The sequence below is a fragment of the Struthio camelus genome, chromosome 2 (genome assembly GCF_040807025.1).
Source record: "Struthio camelus isolate bStrCam1 chromosome 2, bStrCam1.hap1, whole genome shotgun sequence".
Lineage (NCBI taxonomy): Eukaryota > Metazoa > Chordata > Aves > Struthioniformes > Struthionidae > Struthio > Struthio camelus.
This window is the reverse complement of record NC_090943.1, coordinates 37,923,225-37,944,729: the sequence shown is the minus strand read 5'-3', so window position 1 is coordinate 37,944,729 and position 21,505 is coordinate 37,923,225. Positions and strand designations below refer to the sequence as shown.

The window sequence follows — 21,505 nt, the reverse complement described above, 5'->3', positions numbered from 1 at the left end:
GTCAGGATTGGGAGGGGGGGCAGAGACTGCCGGAAAGGATGGGGCAGCAGCACCAGGGCCTCTGTCACTGAGGAGGGCAGTCTCAAGCAAAGGGGGAGACATGGGGCTAACAGTGCAGTGCTCCTGGGAGCCCAGGCTCCTTGCCACTTCCTGTTAATCATTAAGAGGGCTTGGGTCTCTCAGCACCTCACACCTCCTGCCTGCGCTGCTTTTAGCATTGATAATTTGCTTGCGGAAGCCAGTGGCTGGGCTTTGTTTTCGCCCTTTGACAGGCACTTCTGTCACCACAAAGGCACCTCTAGAGCAACAACTGTCCTAGAATGATGTTTTTAGAAGAACTGAGTGAGCAGCATAGCTGGGACAAAGACACAGTAAGGCACTTCCTATGTTCATCTTGCTATTTTTCCACAGTTTGTTCTTCCATACTTTTGAAAGCAGGACCTTTATGCACACTAAGTTAATATTCAAAATAGCTCAGACTGGGCTATGAAGAGCCAAGGGCGCATCAGAACTATGCGGTTTTTTTTTTTTTTTTTTTTGTGCTGCTGCTTCCCAAGCGACGTGAGGGTAGCCTCTCAGGGACACAGCCTGAACTGCAGAACCCACTTTAGAAGAGCTGAGTGTGCATCCACCTCATCTCAGACTATACACCAGTTTCTTGTGACAAGCTGGACTCATACTGAAACTGCTGCTTGAAGGTTAGGCAGGGTCTTCCCTGGAAGACAGAGGTGATAAGAGGGCAGTAGAGCCCTTCAGACAGCTTCAGTGCTTGCCTCATAAAAGGCTTGATTTCACCCCCCAGATACCTTATTCCCCCTTCCCCAAACCAGCGTTGTTTCCCTTCCTTTGATATGCTTCTGCCTTCCCCAGGAGAAAAGGGGAGAAACCTCATGGTTGCAATTCAGAATCAGATCAGGACAGAGCGGAGATGAGGGCAGTAGCCTCCTTTCATGTGCAATCTCTACAAAGAGGAACAGGCTCAGCCTTGCTGTCAGTAACCAGCTTCACATAAAATCTGCAACCCTTAGTCCCCTGGGCTTTTGTACACTGAAATAGCTACAGCTTGGACCCAGGAAGACAGCTCTAGTACTACTGCACTGCTCAGAAGATGAGGAGTCCGACTTTAGCAGAGTCTTTCACAGGATGGTTGATGAGGCCCCCTCTCCCCCCCCCCCATAGCTCTATACATTGAATATGGGAATCATTCAAGCACATCAAAGTAAACAAGACCAGCAACTTCCACCTGCTTGAAATGAATTTCAAATTTTGAGCCCCATTTCCCATGCAGGAGCTCTAAGCTTCACCTTAGGAAAGCTTAGGATTACTTCAGCCTAGGAAAGCAAGGGGGAACATCACAGCTTCCATGTGCCAGAAGAACCACCCAAACTGGTAAACCAAGGCATTTCAAGTGAAACTGCTGCTTCCTCTGAAACTAGGTACTTGTGCAGCCAGGAACAAAATTCATAGCACCAGAAGAGCAGGAAAGGAGTGTTTGACTATGTAGTTCTGTGCTTAAACCTTTCATCTAAGAATAAAGTAGAAACCAAGCTGGAACCTTCCCTCCTAGCTGACACTTGTACCTGCAGCGTCCAACCTCCCTGGAAAGCTACTGTGATGTATTACAGAGTCTGTATGTAAATATATCTCTTCCAGGGATTTCAAACAGCCCCTTTTGTAGCAGAAGACTTCATAGTTTCATCAGAGAAAAGAAGGAAAAACGTGTTTCAGTTTTTCTTCCCTACCTGCCCTCTGAGGAGATATCATAACGACAAGTAGTGAACATTCAAGCTATTTCTTTGAAAAGTACACAACTGCCCTGAATTTAGGCCCCAAACATGCTGTGTAAGCAACATACACATCTGTGAAGCCTGTTAGACTTCAACCAAACAAAAAATCCCCCAGAAGAACCATCTCCACAAAGACCAATCTGTGCAGATCAGTTAGTGGTCAGACACTAGCCTGTAAGTTTCATTTGTCTAATACTTTATACTAGCACATCTAGAAACATTTAGTGTGTTACTTGATGTGGAGCCCCTTTTCAACAATAGAGGATTAGGTTAAGATAAAAGGCAGATCTGCTCAGATTGTTTCTTAATAGCTTCTTTATTTGGCTAAAATTCACAGTATGACGAAAAATAAGAAAAAACTAACTACATTTTTTAAATATTAAATCTTTATTATATACAAAAATATTTTGTTGGGAATTAACAGAATTTCACAATTTATACATTAACACTTTTATGCTTGGCTGTGTTTAGTGTGGAAATATTAGTTGTGAAAAAGACAATGGGGATCTTAGAAAATAAGTTATGATTTAAAAATGTCCTACGCAATAGCTGACTTAATAAAAAGTCATAATACTAACAAGTCCCGTCTCCTAGGTCTGCTCTAGAGTATCGTATTTAAACAACGGTTAGATAAATCTTCTGTTTTGTATTAGAAAATCCAGCTACTAGTTAGGATTCTTTGTACGATGTCTGAGCTAGTGTTTTATTATTATTATTATAGGAGAGCAGTTTTTTAAAGTCTTAAAGGTGTCAAGTCCAGTTTAATTTAATATACTGTAGAAAAAAACATGCAGAGCTTGCAAAAGGGGAAAAGTATTTGTGAGAACAAGCAAGGTAAGTAAAATCTTAAATGCACAGCTTCAGACTTTAACACATTTAAATCAAAACATTTAACCAAGATTTTATAGTTCTTAGCCCAGTTTGGGGTGGGAGGGTGACAAGCTTTCCTGTATTTTAAAACCTAAGAAAGAGGTCCCCCATTTATAGCAGAGTACACAAATGTTACATAGAGGCAATATATGCTTGGGGGGTGAGGAAAGAAGGAACTCTCAACATGCATTTTTAAAGGGGAAAAATACATTTGAAGTTATCTGCATATACAATTGTGTACAAGATGTAAATTCACAAAAAAATCAGTTCAAAAATAACTTTTTCACAGCCAACACGCTGCCACCCCCAGAAAAGTTCAAAGCAGTGGCATTAATTTTGCCTATGCTATATATCACCTAAGAGGTCAAACAACATAGAGGAGTAGTTTGGGTTTTTGGAAGAGGTTTTACCATATTTTACATAAGCCTTGGCTACCTACGGAGTAAATACATGGATCAGCCTTGAAGACAGCCAAACTTTACATCCTAAAGCACGGACGAGCATTAGCACAGAGCTAATGACATTAAAAGGAAAAGAATAATGGGAGAAAGTGTTTCCAGGACTACTTCAACCATTTTAAGCCTTGCATGTCGGTCATTACTCCACATCCAACCATTATATTAGCAGCAAAAAGAACTTTATACTCAGCTAGTATGATAAAGGGTTAAAAACATTGAGAATAAAATTCAGGCTTACTTTTGAAGTGTAATTTATCCCATGAAATAAAAATATTGCTTAAACACTCCATTTAAAAAAAGAAACAAACACTGTTTGTAGGGGAAACCCCTTAACAGCCTTTACACAAGCTGGAGTTTTTGTTTTTAAGTCTGCATAGCTAAATTCTAGCTTCAGTACCAGTAAATGAACTACAAATTCAGCAGTTTAACACGTGCCAGTTTGTGGAATAATAACCCACCATGGTCCAACATGGAGAATTCAAGTAAGTTGGCAGATACTGAATTATTTGCAACATGTTACCTCTAAGCTTTATATATATATATATATATATATATGTGTGTGTGTGTGTGTGTGTGTGTGTGTGTGTGTGTGTATACACACACACACACACACATAGATATGAATGTGCTTGCATGTATGGGGGAGGGGGGCACACTTAATATTTTTGGAAGCCAAAGCTGCCTCTGAAAACTGTTTATTTCACAAGTGTTTTCACTGTACTTTTTTAGTACCTACCTTGGTGCTGCAAATAGTAAGTAATATCACTTGCAAATACTGATGTTTATATTCACCACTATTTCATCTATAAGACTGGCTGAGAATCACAAACAATTCACATCAATAAGCTCAATAAAAATACATGAAAAAAAAAATCAAGAAGGCTGGGGTGGGGAGGGGGAGAAGAATTTGGCCAGAACTATTTCACCACCCTCAATAATGATGGTCAACCAGAGAAAGCAAATGAAAATAGCTTTAACCACAGAAGTCCTATTAATGGCCCAAGACAGGTTTTCTGTAGAGACTGACAGCTAGAGGGATATTTAAGGCAAGAGGCCTAGCAGACTAAAAGTGCTTGTATCCACTAACCACTATTTAAACATGGATAAATTGATCTCTCTCAACACTTTTGCAAAAGTAGTATCATCACGTTTGGCAATAACAATATTTTACTCTTTACTTTTACTCTTCAGAATTTGGGTGAGGCAAGAAGTCCTGTAGAAGCAAATAATCTATATATGTTTGCATTATAGCTGCAACAGACCTTTATCTCTAGTTTGTCTTAAAACTGTACCTACAGGCACAAAGAGTGATGGCAAATCTATTGCAGTAGGCACTATAGATATATTGAGAAACAGCATCTGCCTCAAAGTTCAACCTGAAAGGGGAGAGGAACCAAGGAACTAGTAAAGGAAGTTCAAATTTGGTTAGGTTCACATAATAGATCACAGGTAAAGACAGACAATTGGTTACCTAAGTCTCCTGATTTCCAGAGTAGTGCTCTACTTACTTGGTCATTCGCCACCAGTTCTTATTTAAGCATAGAGAGACAAGCTTAGTTTCAAAATGATACCTAGCCAGGAATTTTCTGTATTTAAAAAAGAAAAAAAAATGGTTTCCTATTTATTATCTGTATCACCTTCCAAAACAAAAACAACTAGAAGACTTCTTGAACACTGGGTTGCGGGCAGTTTGTACAACAAATCATTTAGGTGTGATTTTAGAAGATGGAATGGGTTAGAATTGTACAGAGAGATCACAAATAGAGTCAGTCACATTTTGAGCCTATCCAAGATAAACAGTTTATATAAAACACAAGTTCAAAAGTGAAGAGTTGATCTGCCATCCTGCTCCACAAAGCTTTTGTACTATGACATACACAGAGTTGCACTGATCTGAGAACACTGCAGAAGTTAAAGATACTGCATTGATTTTAAATTTGAGCCACCTGTGTCAGTTTGTCATTCTGCTCCAATTTTACTTTCATTTCATATTTGCAGAACATTTTTAAAGCCCTTTATAAATATATGCAATATAACACATCCCATTATATCTATCGTACTAAACTTTAATTGACTGCATTTTGTCACATTATTCAGAAACTAAAGTAGACCTGCTAGTGTAATGTTTAGAGAACAGCAAGGTAATCACTCAGGTATACATGCACCAAAGTGTTTGCATTAAAGTTGATGCATATTTGGTGCATACTTAGGGGCATTTTAGGTGCATTTTGGGGAATAACTTATGGGGCTTGGCATACTGACTGTACTTTTATGGATAAGTTTTCATTCACAGGGCAACTACAGCGTTTCTTCTATAAGTCTCTCTATATGTACAGAATTTTACAGCACTTCATGCAGTGTTTAAAACAAATGTATAGAATTTTTAGATTGAAATATCTGTATATTTAGAAAAATATTCATTAGTAAACACAACAAACCAGGTAGAGAAGTGTACCAGTTCTAAAGTCTCACATGCAGGTACATTTCTGGATTAAGTCATGGTAGATTAGTAATGTGATTGCAGACATGAGATTTTTTTTTTCTTTAAACCATCCACATACACACATATACACAGACAACTATTTGATAATTTACTTTTCTAAACTACGTAAATATTTATCTTGTGATACATACCACATATCTTAAACGTTTAGCAGCATCTTCACCTTGCTCATACATACCTACTGTTATTATTAACAGTCAACATAAGTTTACCTGTTAGTATCTGGAAAATGAATGTTTAGTACAGAATGACATACGGAAACCCTAGTTATTTGAAACCTCCCAAATCCTTTAAATAGCTATTATATGAAATATTTTCACTTGCTCAAAACCAATCCACTCACAGCATCTTTCTGCTAATTGCACAACGTACAGGTATTAACTTCTGATCTAACATACCAAAACAGGTAGAGGCTATCACCACTACATATATGATGGAAATGGCACCTTCATTCTAAGACTCTCCAACGGCTTTTTAAAATAAATAGAAGTTTAATGACCATTCACATTCTAGTCATCCTACCAGTTAGTGACAAATTTATTTGAATATCTGATGAAAATCTGATTTTCCTTTTGAAGAAAAACCCTCCTGCTGTTTCCAAAACGTTAAGCATGTGCCAAACTTGACTTGCAATTTTCAACATTTAAGAAAAAATACATTCCTTGCATCTGTTTAGTACAACTTGCATTTGGACCAGTTAAAAGCCAGATACTTTGATGTGTCCTTGCATGCAATCTAAGCAAGCCATCTTCTCTTACTGCTTTATAAACGTACTTCTCATTAGTATTTACATTAACACCACCACATGGTCAGGCACAAGGCTCCACCATCACTCATTGCTTGATTTAAAAACACTATGTGGAGCTAGGCTTTAGCAGATAACTGGTTATTTGGAGACTTGATAACTAGGTAGGCCCTTTTTGGCAGTATTAGCTCTAGAACGGAAATAAAAGGAGCTGAGAAGTTTTCCTCTCTAAACCTTGGTGCCTATTTCACCTGTTTCATTTGGTTAAGTGAATTTATGGAAAGAAAGGAAAGTTAGCGATATCTGCAGTACTATGATATGGAAACTGAAGAATCTTCTTATTCCATTCATTAGAGAAGAGTGAGCTCAGCCCACTTTTGGCATCACAAGTAGACAATTAGAGTATGCTCTAACTCATAATGAAAAGGCATCACATCTGTCCAGATAACAGATCTTACGTACCGCATATGTCAGTCTTTTACACAGTACACAAACAGACACAGCATAGTCATGTTCAGCATATAGTCCCAGGATCAAATCATTACAATAGTCAAGCAGTGGTCTGCTTTCACTGCTGCTACATACACCACTTGATCTGTTTCTCAAAGCAGCCTCTGAGCAATAGGATCACAGACTATTTCCCTTGGGAAAGGCAAACAGAGGTCTCATGCTGGTGCCACATCTAAAAGCGCTACCAAAAACTTAAACAAAACCAGAAAATGCTGAAAACTGTAAGAACGGAACAAAGTAGCAGTACAAACATTCCTTAGAAAATTTCAGCCTCCCTCTAAAGGACTGAAATCTCAGTATTAAGAGACACAAAGATGACCTAGGCTATACACAATTTTGATTAACGTTTTCAACCTGTAACCGGGATCTCAAAAGAAAAAAAACACATATATAAAGAAAACCCCCCCACCATACAACCCCAAACTTCAGAGGAATTTGTAAATCCTCTGTAGTTTGGCAGGGGTGGGGGGGGAGGGAGGAGAGTGTTGAGACTTAAATTTTTTCTATACTATCTCAACCTTGTTTTTCTTTTCCTTGTGCACATAGAAGCCTTTAAAAGCCCAGGAAACAGTACTGTTTTACAGTGTATAAGCCTCTTTTCTTTCAGAAATAATTCTGAGGAGTTGCCTGTTTGATAGCATTCTGTATCACACTTTGGTGTTTAAAAAGAATTCAGAAGCCAGGTGCCTGCCATCAGGTGGAAAAGAAATTAAGCAAACAGATGACTGCAATTTAGACACCTATCCTGATTAAGTGATGGTAAACGTAACTATATACAACAGCTAACACAGTAATATAAAATATGGTCACAAAACCAGCTAGTCTTCGTGACAAGCTGTATTTTCATTTCGTTCTTGTTAAGCAGAAGTTTACATTAGCATAAGCTTCGAATCAATGAAACGGATGAACTTGGACCTAACTTGAATTATATCAATGGGCCTACTGAGGGGAGAACTGCCATAAACCTAAAAGGAAACATGTTGTAAAACAAAAAGGTATAAACAATGTTGCATTTTAGCAGTTGACAGCTTCCAATTCACGAGTTATTCCATGGAAAAAATGCCGTTAAAAACACAATGCAACAAAGAGCACAAATTCCATTACATCACATTCATAAAAATACAATAGCTGATCACTCACAAATATTCCAAAATATAATATAGAAGCCAGCTAAATACCACAAGAAATTAAGTCCCAGATCAATATACAAATATTGAACAATGTTTTAAGAAAAGAAAATGCTTCTTTCTTTTAGCAATGTGTTTTTACAAGTTTGAATAAATAGTCCTAACACTAAGCTTCGTTCTACAAGGCTCCACATTATTAAGTTCTCTCTCAGGCTACTTCACCGTTATTCAAATTACACTGAAGTACCTTGCATACAGGCTTTCTATCTTCAGTACTTTAACCATAATAGACTAACAGGTTGGCACCCAAGAACAGCCTAACAAGTAGCTTGCAAGGTACTGCTTTACGTTATTTGAAGAGACACATATAAGGGAACCTACAGTACAGTTGTCTAAATCAAGGGACATCAAGAACTTGTGAAACGTCAAGAACGCATCAACGTTAAGCAGAAAGAAGCTGAAGCAATGGAGCTGTGTGTTGGTTGCTGCTTTCGATATTTAAAATTCTGCTCCCATGAAACTGATGTCTTTCAAAGAAAAAAAAATTAGTGTATCCTCTTAATAAGAGCTATAGACTTTTGACCAGTTAAACACTGACATTAACAAAAGTTTTACAAAAATTTTCAAGTATCCTTTTTTCTTTGTTAATCACAGTGAAAATGTAAGACCAAGATGTAAATGTTAAAGTGAATGATTGAAAGTTTCTTAGATGAAAAAGGCAAAGGTACTAAATCAAAACATATAAAAATGCTTAAACGCATTTCCTTCATGTGATATGAATAGAAAGGTTATCTGTAAAAAGTTAGAAAAATTAAAATAAATTACATATTTAAGTACACTTTCCCTTCAACATTTCTATAAAAATTCAGAATAGCGTACTTTTGGATATACACAGAGTAAAAATGCACAGGTGCTGCAGGTTATCTTTTGTATCTACACAACGTCTTATCACATTAGCATGTTTGCTGCAGTTGATTTTGTTTGTTATTTAAGCTCGTTTTCAGAAATCTCAATATACCCAGCTAATTGGGACCCACTGTGGTTCCAGTCTCAGTCTCTCTATAGCAGTCTGTAGCTTCTCGAAGGCTTTGTCCAGGTTGTCATTTATAATGGTCAGATCAAAGTAGTGGTTGTATGCTCTCTGGATCCGTGCACTTTCATCTACTGTTTTTTTCAAATCAGTGTCCTGTTGAAAAGATTTTTAAAATAATTAAGAACACAGGACTTGGCAAAGAAGTATCAGTTCAAAGAAGCGATAGTTCAACACATACTGCAACTGACTATTTAAAATTACATAACACGTACATTTAAAATATAATAATGAAGTTTTATATGGAATAAAAATGAAAACATTTAAGTTAAAATATTTTGAAAAGGTCTGGAAAATGCTGTGTCAATAATGTTAAATAATAATGTTAAATATCACAACCAAAGGTTTACAAATAGCTATTTTTAACAAAGCCAATAAAAGCACCTGAACTGGAGCCTGTACACACAACAGGCAGTTAATCATTTTGTATATGCAACTGATGATTCAATTAGAATAAAGTTAATATCTTTAGGAATAACTGAGTCCATTAGTTATGTAAATATGCCTCTCTTTCTCGTGCTCCTTCTCTCTCTCTCTCTCCAGAAAGCACCAAAAATCCAAGAATGAAAGAATCCAAGAATCCAAGTATGTCTGACCATGAAAGAAAGATTTCTAGAAGCATAAAGCTCTAGAACGTCCTGTTGGTTAGGGGCTACATTTTGTCTGTCTTGTTCACTTCCACATGGTTGTTCTCATTCATGTCACTTTACTTGTGACATGAGCTGCAAAATGGGCAGCAAATCTATATTCCTACATTATGAAGCCTCCATGAAGTGCTGCCACTCAGGACTGCTTTATTAGTTCTACATTCTTAGAAGATTACTCTCCACTTGTGCACAAAATCAATTTTTTTTGTGATCAGTTGTGAGAATTGCTCCCCCTACCAATATTTATTTTAACAGTAACACTTTCAAGTTCTGATACAGGTGTAAATATGACAGCCAAAATGAAGAAGTAAAGTAATTAATGGAGTCCGTACAGATATATAAAATATGTTCTAAATGTAACCATCCTCCTTACTCATAATGACAAGTAAAACAAAGGTAAGGATGTCCTTTAAGGAATCAAATATTAGGATATGCAAGAAGTTATTTCTAGATTTGTCTGAGCAGTTTTAATCTTGCTTTCCTGTATATCCATTGCAAAAGTTAGTTAGGGTCCAGTGGGGAAAAGGCAGAGAACCCACAGATATACTAGAATCGGTAACAACTAGATTCCACAAATAGGATTGGATATTTCCACATGTGGTTAAGAGAATGGAATCTCACAAGCTTCAAAAGAAAAAAAACCACACACAATAAAAACCCCATTCATTCATTTACTGCAAATTAACCCATCTCCCATTTTGTTGCTTTGAATGCCCCTTCGGCATTATGTAAAATTTTGCTACTATCCAACCTACTGCAGTCAGGAGTTGTCAGGCAGCCATGGCTTTTCTCAGGCAGGGGAAGACGTACTGCTCAACAGAACGGTTTCCTTAGCTTTTTAGTTGGACATTTTGCTTTAGTCCTGCAGCTGGGAAAGTTCATGCCCATACAGAATACTTTTAATTTCCCAGGTTGGAGGAAACACAGCTCATTTCCCTCTGCTGCACATTGTATCTCAGAAAACGAGAGAGGATCTGATGCATAAAAAGTGCCACTTGGTTTTACAAGACAAATACAAGGAACGTAAGGGGAGGAGAAGCCATTCAAGACTCCTCCTTACTCCCAGACATTCTCAGTGCAGCAAGAGTTGCAGCAGCAGTGCATATAGGGCCTAGCAGCTTTCAGTGTTTCTGTGCAGGCTGCAATACCTTTCCTTAGTAACACAGATTCTATTTTTAAAGCACTCCTGTTTCTTTTTTGTTTTTGTTTTTAAAAGACACACCTGTTTTTTTTAGATAGGCCTGAACAAAACTTTCTTGGGGGTAGAGATGGTAAATGGTAAGGAAAGGCACTTCTACAAAAGAAGAATTCGCACCGAACATCTGCAATTTGCTGCAAATAATCAAATATGGCACTTCTCAAAGAACACGTTACATATAATTCTTGTAATCAACACTTCTCTGTAAGAGGTCTATTTTTAAGAAAGAAGCAATCTGCCTTATACATAATATTTGATTAATTTGTACTAAGTAATCAGCAAAGATCTTTCCTAACCATTCTTAGAGAGACTTTAACTTCAGGAAAATTCCATCTAAAATGAAGATTAAAAAAATTTTTAAGAACATCCTGTTCAAAGCAAAATGTGAAATAATCTGCTTACAGTGAGAAGTTTGGTTGTAATTCCAGCATCTACCACAGCCTTGTGCATTGCACGCAAAGTCTCCAATTCTGGAGCAGCAATAAACACTACATAGGGCATGAATTCTGAAGTCCTCAGCACTTTCAGGGCCTGGCAAAGAAAAAGCAAAAAAAAACCACACATACACCTGAATTAACTCCGTATGAGAACGACTCATCACATCTCCCCAGCACTTAAGTGGCACTGCAAAGCTAGTCTGTTACAATGAGCAGAACTATGTGATAGGCTAGTACTTTTGTTTCTATTTCAGAACTCCTACACTGCCTGAAATTACAAGGTTGCCTTTCAAAATGCTCAATATTAATCTTTTTGGCCAAGGAAAGAATACTTATAACTATGCACGGCTCCTCATTCACGCAGAACACTAGTTTTTTTTTTTTTCATCGTTCTAACTTACTCTAATGAGGTGCCACAAATACACAAATCCAGTCCACACTGGAATTTTTCATGATATGCAACCAGCCTAGAAGTCTTTAAATTTAAAGGCATACCTCTTCAACATTATATTCCTACTTTTTGAATATAACAACATAAAATATACACCTGTGGGTTTACATCCAAAATGCAGGTCCTTCCAGTCTGAACAACTTCAAGGATGGAATCTATTTTGGTGCCATAAAGATTTCCTTCATACTCTCCATGCTCTAAATATCTGCCAGCTTTAATATCAGTCTCCATTTCAGCTCGTGACACAAATCTGTATGCTTGCCCATCCTTTTCATCATCTCTTGGCTTTCGTGAAGTAACTAAACAAAAAGATTTAAAATATGAATTGAATGTTACCTTTTCACAGCTAGAATACAAGTATGAGACTGGACTATGTATTTCCTCTGTATTATGCCTTCACACCATACACAACGCTCATTCATGCCATCTTTTTCATTATTCACCAAATAAAATTATAACTTAAGTGACCTGAAAGTCCATGTAACTTCAAATCTCGAATGCTAAGTTTACTTTTGAAAATTTATTTGAGCACTCAAAATCATTTAAAAAGGGCAAGGGGAGCAGATTTTAAAATACCACATACTTTCCTCACTGTTACTTAGGGTAGAGATTACCAGAACTACCTATAAAATAAGCTAGCTCAAACACAAAAGCAGCCTAGCCACAGTAGCAAGAAACTTAGTGGAGGCCAGATGAACCTGCTCTTCAGGACAATTTACCGTTTAAAACAAGATAAACTCACTGGAGAGAGTTATTGCCAATGGTGAAGTAAAACATTAACAGCTAGCTCAGGTGTTGGCCTACATCGCTTTTCCTCATAGCGATATGGATCCATTTCAACGATTTTCCAAAAAACACAAAAAAGAAAACATCTTTTGGGAATAACCTGAAGAGGTTTCTTCTAATCAAAGAAACTAAGGCCAATTAAAATTACTGATTATCCTACTCAATATCTAATTATAAGGTAGAAAGAGATTCTGTATACCATAAACCATGTACTGCATGTACATAATTAGTTTGTCAGATCACTGGGTTAGAAAAATTATTTTTACGTCTTTGAAAAGAGCTCTAAGTTAAAGCATTGTAATGTTGCATTGTATTACCTATTTATAGATACAGCATTTTAGAGAAATCAGTACTTTTGCGGGCTTTTTTTTTTTAAGGGGAATAAATAATTTTAAAAAGTAGTACGTTTCTCAGTATCTCTTGTCAATGTAAAATAACCCGATTCCAAGGGGCAGATTTCTTCAAAAAAAATTACACTGTGAAATCAACCCTGTTATCAGCCATACATATCAGTTGTTAGTGCATTGGCCAGTTTCGGGGTTTAGAGATTCAGCACATTAACAGAACAACTGGCTCTCTCTTCAGGCTCCACAATTTGTTTGTAAGATCTATCCTTCCTGCCCTATTATCAGGTCTACTTTTTGCGCACTGAAAACAGAAGGAAACAGAAATACCAGCAGACACACATACACAAAAATTGTTTTTCTGCAGCATCAGTAATGATCAACTGTTACATGTATTTCCAGCTGTGGTCATATGCTAGCCCAGTTATCTGAGAAGATGAAGAACCTTTTGTTTTCCCACTGTGCACAATATTTATACGCTGCCAAATTACTTTTACACTGAATCGCTGGGGTTTAACTTCAGGTTATTCTCTAGCTAATCAGAGACTCAAAGTAGGCTATTACAATAGGAGTCCTGAAAACTTACACGGCACTGTAGTTCCAAACCTAGTGGGATTCAGTACTATAAACCTGTTCTTCAAGCTTCTTCGCCCCACTCCTTGGGCCCCAATTAAGACCAGTGTTTTCCTCTGAAAAGGAGGCATTTTGGCTACTTCCTCATATATCTGGATTTCATGACGATCAAATTCTACATTGAAAAGTGTATGAATAATAGTTAATACTCAGTCATTACTGCAAGAATGATTAAGTAGTTCTGCTATTTATTAACAGAATATATGTGAATAAAAATAGTACGCACAAGGCTTTAAGTCCTATATAAGCTTTCTGGCTTTAAATTGGTATTAGAGTACAATAGTTACCCCTTCAGGGGCAGCATAAAGTGAGATTACCACCTTCACTTCCAAGAAGAACTTTGCAGAGTGATCAAAACTGGAAAATTGTGATTACCAATTAGTGCACTTTAATGTTTTTTCTTTTTTAACACACCGTTCCGCTCTGACTTCCACCTACAGAAATACGTACCCAGCACCACCATATCCCCACTGGTCACTACTGCTTTTAAACCTCAGAAAACTACCTATCAAATTTATAACCATGTACTTTAATACATATTTCTGCTTTGGACACACTAGACTATCTGCAAGTTTAGAAGCCTAGAGAACTTGGATTCGTATGTAATATTAAGAAATACCCGCATTTCTTGTGGTGAGATACATCATCTTTTTCTTTTTTTTGCTGCTTATTGTTCCGCAGAAAGGCCCTGGAAAAAAAAATTGAGACTAGCTCATCATTTTTGTTTAATGTGTTTTCTTGAAGCTTATTTACATGAATATATGCAAGTTTAGATTAATTAACTTTACAAGGACTATTTTGAAGAAACGATCATGTTCCTTTTTAGAATTTTATACATCCTAGGGAAAATTACAACTAATTTTCTCACATTAAATGGTATAGTAAGAACAAAATGCTGAGAAGAAATTTAGTTTACCAAGAAAGCTTTCTAAAAAACTCTAGAAAAATCCTTGAAATGTTTAATATATTAACTTTTAGTGCATAGTATAAGAAAAAACTTGGAAAAAAAAAGAACTAATTCTATGGCTTTCCCACCTCATTTAGCTTTTCATCAGCAGGTGGCAAAAGTGATTCATATATCTATGACGACCAAGTGTATACTTTTACTTTTGTCCTTAAGCCAAAACAAAGGATATTCAAATATAATAATTAGCATTTACCAATACTGAGTATTCTCATATAGCAATTTCATAGTTTCTATAACAGCAGGGAAAGTTAAAAAAAATGGAGTCAGAGCAAAATATGTTCCTGAAATTCATTAAATCTCACCTGAGTTGTCCCAGTCCCTCCTAACAAATGCCTTTCTTTTCTCTTCCAGGAACTGGCTAGGAATAAGTCCTGCGCTTCCTCCTTCTTTGACATGACTAGCCTAGAAAAAACATTAATAAAAACACAGATAACTTGTGAGAAGCACTTTTCTCACGAACGTTTTGATGACTGACTTTCAGACTGTCAGTTTGGGGCCAGTATACTGCTAGTTTCTCAATGGTGAGTGTTGAAACTTTTATTACTGAGACGTGGAAATTCTAATTCACATGTGGATGTTAAAATTTGCAGTAACAGTAGCTTGCCCCCAAGGTATTCAAATTCAAAGAGCTTAGATAAAACAGATACAAGTTTCACTACTGATTCCTATTCTGTTAATAATCTCCTATAGCTATAAACCTTTGGCATCAAAATCCTAGATGGACTTCTATAGCTCCAAATATTGAGTTCTCAAGGGGCAAAATTCTGGACACTAGTGCACAGACTTATTTTGTATTCTTATGCTGCTCCAAAACAGCTTCCTGTGCAACTTTTTAACTGTCATTTCACAAACAAAGAATTTTATCCACACATATCTAATCATCCCTTCAAGCTTCTGCACTACAGAACTACAGATTTAAATCCTGGTAAGTAAGTATGCCTGGTAATCGAGGTTTGGCTAACATTCTCTATCGACATCATAAATGATAGTTAATTAGTTCATAATTATCAATTAATTAGTCCATGGCATGACTAAAGCTCAGCAAGCTTAATGCATATAAACACACAGCTATGAAGTGCTTTATTTTTCTTCTCCATAACTGGTAGACCTTTCTCTCTTGCTAAAAGGAACCGTATGCTTTTCAAGTTGTATTCTTTTACCTATTAGTGACTAACTGAATTTTTTACAGTTAGCAAGTTTTCAGTAACAGTCTAGTATTTCTTGAGTGTCCACTAATTTTTTTTCCATTGGTATAATCTGCACAGCAGTATTTGCAGCATGCTATATTGGCTTAATACTTTTTTTTTTTCCCTCTCTACTTACAAAGGCTGTTTAAGAGACCTTATTGATTTATTTTGCTTGGGTCCTGTCAAGTTACAAGCTGGAAACATTTGAAAAATAGTACAGAAGACAGCATGTAAGCCATTTCAAATTACTTTGGAGTTTCAGAGCATCCAACTCCTAAAACTAATTCACTTAGGCATACCAAATTTTCTGCATCTTCCCCTTGCCCTTTTATTTTCTTTCTTTCTTAATCACTTACAAGTAACAGAATTCAGCAGAAGACACTGAAGTGTTTTAAAATATTTCTGTTGCTCTTCAGAGCAACATATACATTGCTCATTTAAGTAATATTTGGCTCACTATCCTTGTTATTTAACACAGGGTTAGCAACTTAGGGGTAGAAAGGGAAATTAATAATGCTAAAATCTTAGCCTGGATTGCCACTGCCACTTGCAATTTTGAGTATCTCAGTTGAGAAAAGTGCCTTGAAGGTCCAGTTGTCCTATTTTCAAAAGTACTGATGATGATTAATTGTGTGCATTATTTTGGGGAAAAAAAAAAAAGATAGCATTAGATTACATTTGTACTGAAGGACTGAATGCAGAAATACAATCTTAAAGCAGGATGAACTGTTAATATTTGAAAGTGCCAAATACTTTGATTATGAACATGCATGTTACAGCTCACAGACACTGACCAGCGCTCTGGGAATAAAAGATATAGCTTCTCCAAAATAACTACTCTCACCCCTCTTCAAATCCACAGAGTTAATTTCCCTCTCTTTCTCCTCAACTCTGAGCACTCAGGAAGGGGTCCACTTCTTCCACAGTCACTGTCAGGGAAGGCTTACCGCAATTATTATAGTCAACCTAAGACTTCCTGCTAGAAATTGTCCACTTAAAACTGATTTTGGGAGGTCTAGGCTTATGACACAAGACGACAAATAAAAAGTAGTAATAGCAAAAGGATAGTATTACATATACTAGCAAAAATTGAATGGTATACATTGTATTTCAATTGTTGATATCTTGATATTAGCTTGAAATGGGTAACAATCTAAATATTTTTTCTTATATTTACTATTTATAAATAGTTCATTATTTAAAGACTTCCTTATTAATGTAACCAGTGAAGCTCTGAATTTCATATATATATATATATATATATATTATATATATATAAAAAAAAATTTTTTTTTGATTGTTTTACCAACCTGCCACCAATTTGGATCTTCCCGGTTTACAATCTGAAGAATTTCTCCTTTAGAAAATTTCAAACCTGCTTCTTTGCACGGGATGAGGTTGTCATTATACGGATTATAATCAAAATGACACTTCACAAAAACCTGAAATGTGTAAAAATTTACAAATTTTGAAGAATACAAAATACATTCTTGCTACTTTATCTGTCAAGCTGAAGTACTGCCTTCACGTAGAGTCTAAGAAGTCTGACATGGTCAAATTTGCATTTGGCAAGTAAAATACAATTTATGAGAGGAGAAAATGGCAAACAGTATGCCAGCTGAGAGAGTAAAATTAATCTGCAGTGCAAACTTTGACTGAAGGAGCTTTATGACAAAAATAAAAAAAAACTGTTCTGTTTGGGCAGTATACTACAAAACATTCATTTTTGCATTTCGATATACACCTCTCGATTAATATTCTGACATCAAGTTACTTAAAAACATAGACCATTCTCAGAATGTGAGCAGTGCCCTCAAGGTTCATGGAGTCTTAAGCATTAACTTTGCCATGACCTCAAGGTTTTAAAGCAAATAAGATGTGACTGCTTAAGACTCAAATTTGATGCAGGGGAAGAAAGAGTGAATTGCTTCAGCAGACTGGAAACATCTTTGACTTTTTTTCTACCAGCTTGGATAGCAAAAGGAAGCAGTGTACCTGCCTCAAATACAACACATTCATATAGCACCTCCTCAGCCTAAGCACAGTCTATTATACCTGCGGACATTAAGACCCACTACCTAAAGGTGTTTCAAATGCACTGATTTAGAGCAGCAATTACTTCTGCAATGGAGATATCAACAGAGGCAGCAACAACAAAAGGACAAAGAATAGCCATTAACTTCCAACCTAAAGTCAGTGAGTCATACATCAGGTTGGTCTGTTGAATTCAGTACGTTCCTGAATTCTATGAAACGGATTACTGGGACACTGATCATGTTAAACACACACGGTTTACCGCAGTTTAGTGTGCTTATGGCTAGATCATGGGTGGTTACTGCATGCCACAGAAACATGCTTGAAATTATACAAATGCTTATCAGACTTAGATTCTAATACCATTTTTTAAGCAGATTTCTATTAGGTGTGACCTGAATCTACTGAATAATCCAGTTTCCAACATGTACTTAAAAGGGAATACAGATATCTGCATTTTAGCCTTCCTGCTAATGTTATTTGCACAAAACAAATCATGGCCGATCCAAAATCTCAAGAGTAATTTTATGCACTAAAGTACCAAACAGAAGTTGTTTTGACAGAATTGTTAAAAGTGCACTACTAACCTGTTGAGGAATAACAGTGTCTCTATAGCTGGGGAGAATCTTCAGAGTGACACTCCCACTAATATTTTTCAGCAGTTCCTGCAATTCTTTTGGATTGTTTCCAACCTCGTGGCCGTTCACCTCTTTAATGATGTCACCTACATGCAGAAGACCTTGTCGATCTATCATTCCACCATGCAGGATTCGTGCTATTACCAGATCATTGTTCTCAACTCTAAATGTAACACCCTGAAAGAAGTATGTGACACCTAGTTTACCACTGTTTGAATTCCACTTTCATTTTACCATTACCTCAAGCAAATACATACTGCTATGGAACACGCCATCTACCTCCCCCCAAAAGAACGCCGACAATAACAGTTACTACGATGTAGGGGTTCCTAATATACAGGTAAGTGTCAAGTGACACAAAAGTGTTTTCACACACAAGGTTTTTATATGACTGAACCATGACTGTATTGCTCTTGATTGCAATCCTGTCATTTTGTAGTAGGACCAAACAGATATCGTGTTAGTCAGTTATGCTGCCAAATCATTCTGCCTAATGACTGCCTATTCATTATCATAAATTTTTAGAAGGAACAGGATGGAGAACACACAGATATCTTCCTGTTTCAACCTCTCAATACTGATCCTCTCATCCCTTAAATTATATACCATGATAAAGGTAAGAATGAAAAACTTAATGCAATAAATTAAGCAGATGCAAACACTTTCACTTACACTTTAAAGACACGCTCATCTGCAATTACTTACCAGTGGCTCTCCTGCTCTTTTGTGAATACCAAGGATACGAATAGCATCTACTGGAACAATCTGGTTGTTCACTGAAGAATTATTGATTTCTGGACTAGAAGGAGGGGAATCATAACATTTTGAAGCTACAATATCATGCGCTTCCAAGAGTGACTGCAAGGGAACAGAAAAAGCCTTTTTCACACTATGAAATAACCAAAAGAATTTAGTGCTTAGTAACCACTGAAACTGCCTATTTAGGGCTTAAAAAACTCTTACTTATGAAACACAGCAAAAATTAATTCTCATGTTCATATGAAACGTAAGTACTCATATGGCCTGAACACCCTGCTATCTTGACAAATATACTTTCGCAAACCCAAGTCATTTTTCTTTAAGGAATTACAGCAGAAATGTAATGAATTTGAGAGGAGCATGTGAACTATCTGTCACCTAGCAAGACTGTATCCAAGTAAACATTTAAAGTAAAACAAACAACTCACTGCCCCCCCCCCAAAAAAAAGGGGGGGGGAGAGAAACTCATCATTGTGTTCAATGTAGTGAAATTTCTTCTACAGTAACTTGGAAGTAACTGCAAATTAAAGATAATTATCGGTATAGAAGTGTTTCTGGCAATCTGCAGAACGAGTGCTTCTGCTTGTATAAAACCAAAGCAGAATTCTACGCTCAGATAAGTTAGAACGAATCCAAGCTGACACACTTCACGTTTTGGAAGACAAGAGCTCAGATCTTACAGCTAACAATGTTTTCACTAGTTTACATACATAAGTATAGACCAAAAGGTGGAGATCCAAACAAATATAACCATCTTTGGAAGAAAATACAATTTAAAGTACCTTTGATGAGAAAGTCTAGCTTAAGACTAAAGAAAAGATTTCTAAGATAACACATACAGGTTAAACTAGAAATCAAACGTGAAATTACACTGTGGAGACCTTCTATCTTAAAAGAGGAGAAAAGGCGCACACTATAACCACCACATACAGTGCTCAGGATAAAGTGTCTTGCATCGTACAGCCTCACTCACAAGTATAGGAAGAGAAAGGCAAACAAGCTGAAACAATGCCTATTAGGCCTGTCTTGCCCCAAACAACAGAGAACTTTGTTTCCAACAGTGACCTGATGCGATACAGTCATAAGGTAGATCACGATGGCGTCAGGTAGGTAGAGAGAGCAACAGAGAACAGGACACCATAGGAACTAGCAGTGGAAGCAACACGCATGTGCCAGAGCAAAACAGCAAACAGGACTAGAAAATGGGGCAGGTGAAATTTAAGTTTTTCAGTTTAACAATTTTGCCATGCATTCTGCTCCGTCCTTCTGTAAGCCAACCTCCAACCATGTTAGTTTAGTGCTAAGCTCAACAAGCAAGACTTGCAAAGCATCACAAACCTGAACGGTTATTTTCATCTGCCCCTAAAAAATACACGACATAGTGACCCTGCTGATACTTCAACCAGAGATTAGAACGAGTTACTAACTGACTGATTCTGCCCTTTCCATTAAGGCTGTAAAGACAGCCGCTTATTGTGGCTGCTCAGATACTGTGGACATAAACCAAATCAAATGAATAGGAAAAACAATCATTTATTTAAATCAAGCAGCTGCAGATGGTAGCAATTTCTAGTTCATCAGTATCCAAACTGCATCCAATCCAGAAAAGAGGATAACAGATCTCTGGCTTGCCAATGTTTGCAAGCAACATTTTGGATCTTTCTGTATTTCCAGAATGAAACCAACTAGTATCAACTACACATTTTGACACATTTCCACAGACAACGCCAGGAAGATGCACCCGTAAGTTGCTTAGAGTTTCCTTTTCTGGTCGCATACTAGAACAAGCTGGTTCCAAACCTTCTGGCCATAAACCACTCAACTCTCACATTTTCTCATGGAGTCCCACATGTAACCATGCTTGTACATACCGCTCCCCCCCCATAATGGTAGTATACTTTACAGAATATAATCTGATCCACAGTCAAGGATGACTACTAAACAGCCTGTGCTATCCTTTCTGAATTAACATGCTCCACAAGATTCTTCTCTGATCCCTTTATCCACATTCTGATTACACAGATCATTTATTACGTTCCCATACCTAACTCTCACTTCTGAGACTCAAGAATCTATACCAGTTTTACCAGGCTGTTTCCAGTCCAGCCAGAACACGGGATACAGCTCCAAAGAACATTTAAGAAAAAAAGTCACCTGTTAACAGAGTCCATGATTTTGTATCCATTGTCAGACTACTCTCCAATATTTTATGTTGGTCACAATTACCTTCCTATTTCAGCAGTGTGGTTGAGCGATTGGAGAAATACTTCCAATGGAATTCATGGTGACTGGCTTCAAGTGAAGCACAGACTTCACTTGCTTCTCTCTTACAAC

At 36.9% G+C, this 21,505-nt stretch overlaps 1 protein-coding gene across 3 annotated transcripts in view; it reads right to left on the bottom strand.

Moving 5' to 3' along the window:
* Positions 1 to 7,313: 7,313 nt before the first annotated feature.
* PALS2 (protein associated with LIN7 2, MAGUK p55 family member) overlaps positions 7,314 to 21,505 on the bottom strand; it is a 52,095-nt gene continuing 37,903 nt past the window's right edge. For all 3 annotated transcript variants that reach the window (XM_068935120.1, XM_068935121.1, XM_068935122.1), the window contains exons 4-12: positions 19,118 to 19,270; positions 18,362 to 18,589; positions 17,051 to 17,182; positions 14,856 to 14,955; positions 14,206 to 14,274; positions 13,540 to 13,701; positions 11,920 to 12,122; positions 11,338 to 11,466; positions 7,314 to 9,186 (exon numbers count right to left, since the gene is read on the bottom strand). In XM_068935120.1, coding sequence (XP_068791221.1) covers positions 9,010 to 9,186; positions 11,338 to 11,466; positions 11,920 to 12,122; positions 13,540 to 13,701; positions 14,206 to 14,274; positions 14,856 to 14,955; positions 17,051 to 17,182; positions 18,362 to 18,589; positions 19,118 to 19,270 — 1,353 coding nt within the window. In that variant the 3' untranslated portion in view covers positions 7,314 to 9,009. The remainder of the gene's footprint in view (positions 9,187 to 11,337; positions 11,467 to 11,919; positions 12,123 to 13,539; positions 13,702 to 14,205; positions 14,275 to 14,855; positions 14,956 to 17,050; positions 17,183 to 18,361; positions 18,590 to 19,117; positions 19,271 to 21,505) is intronic.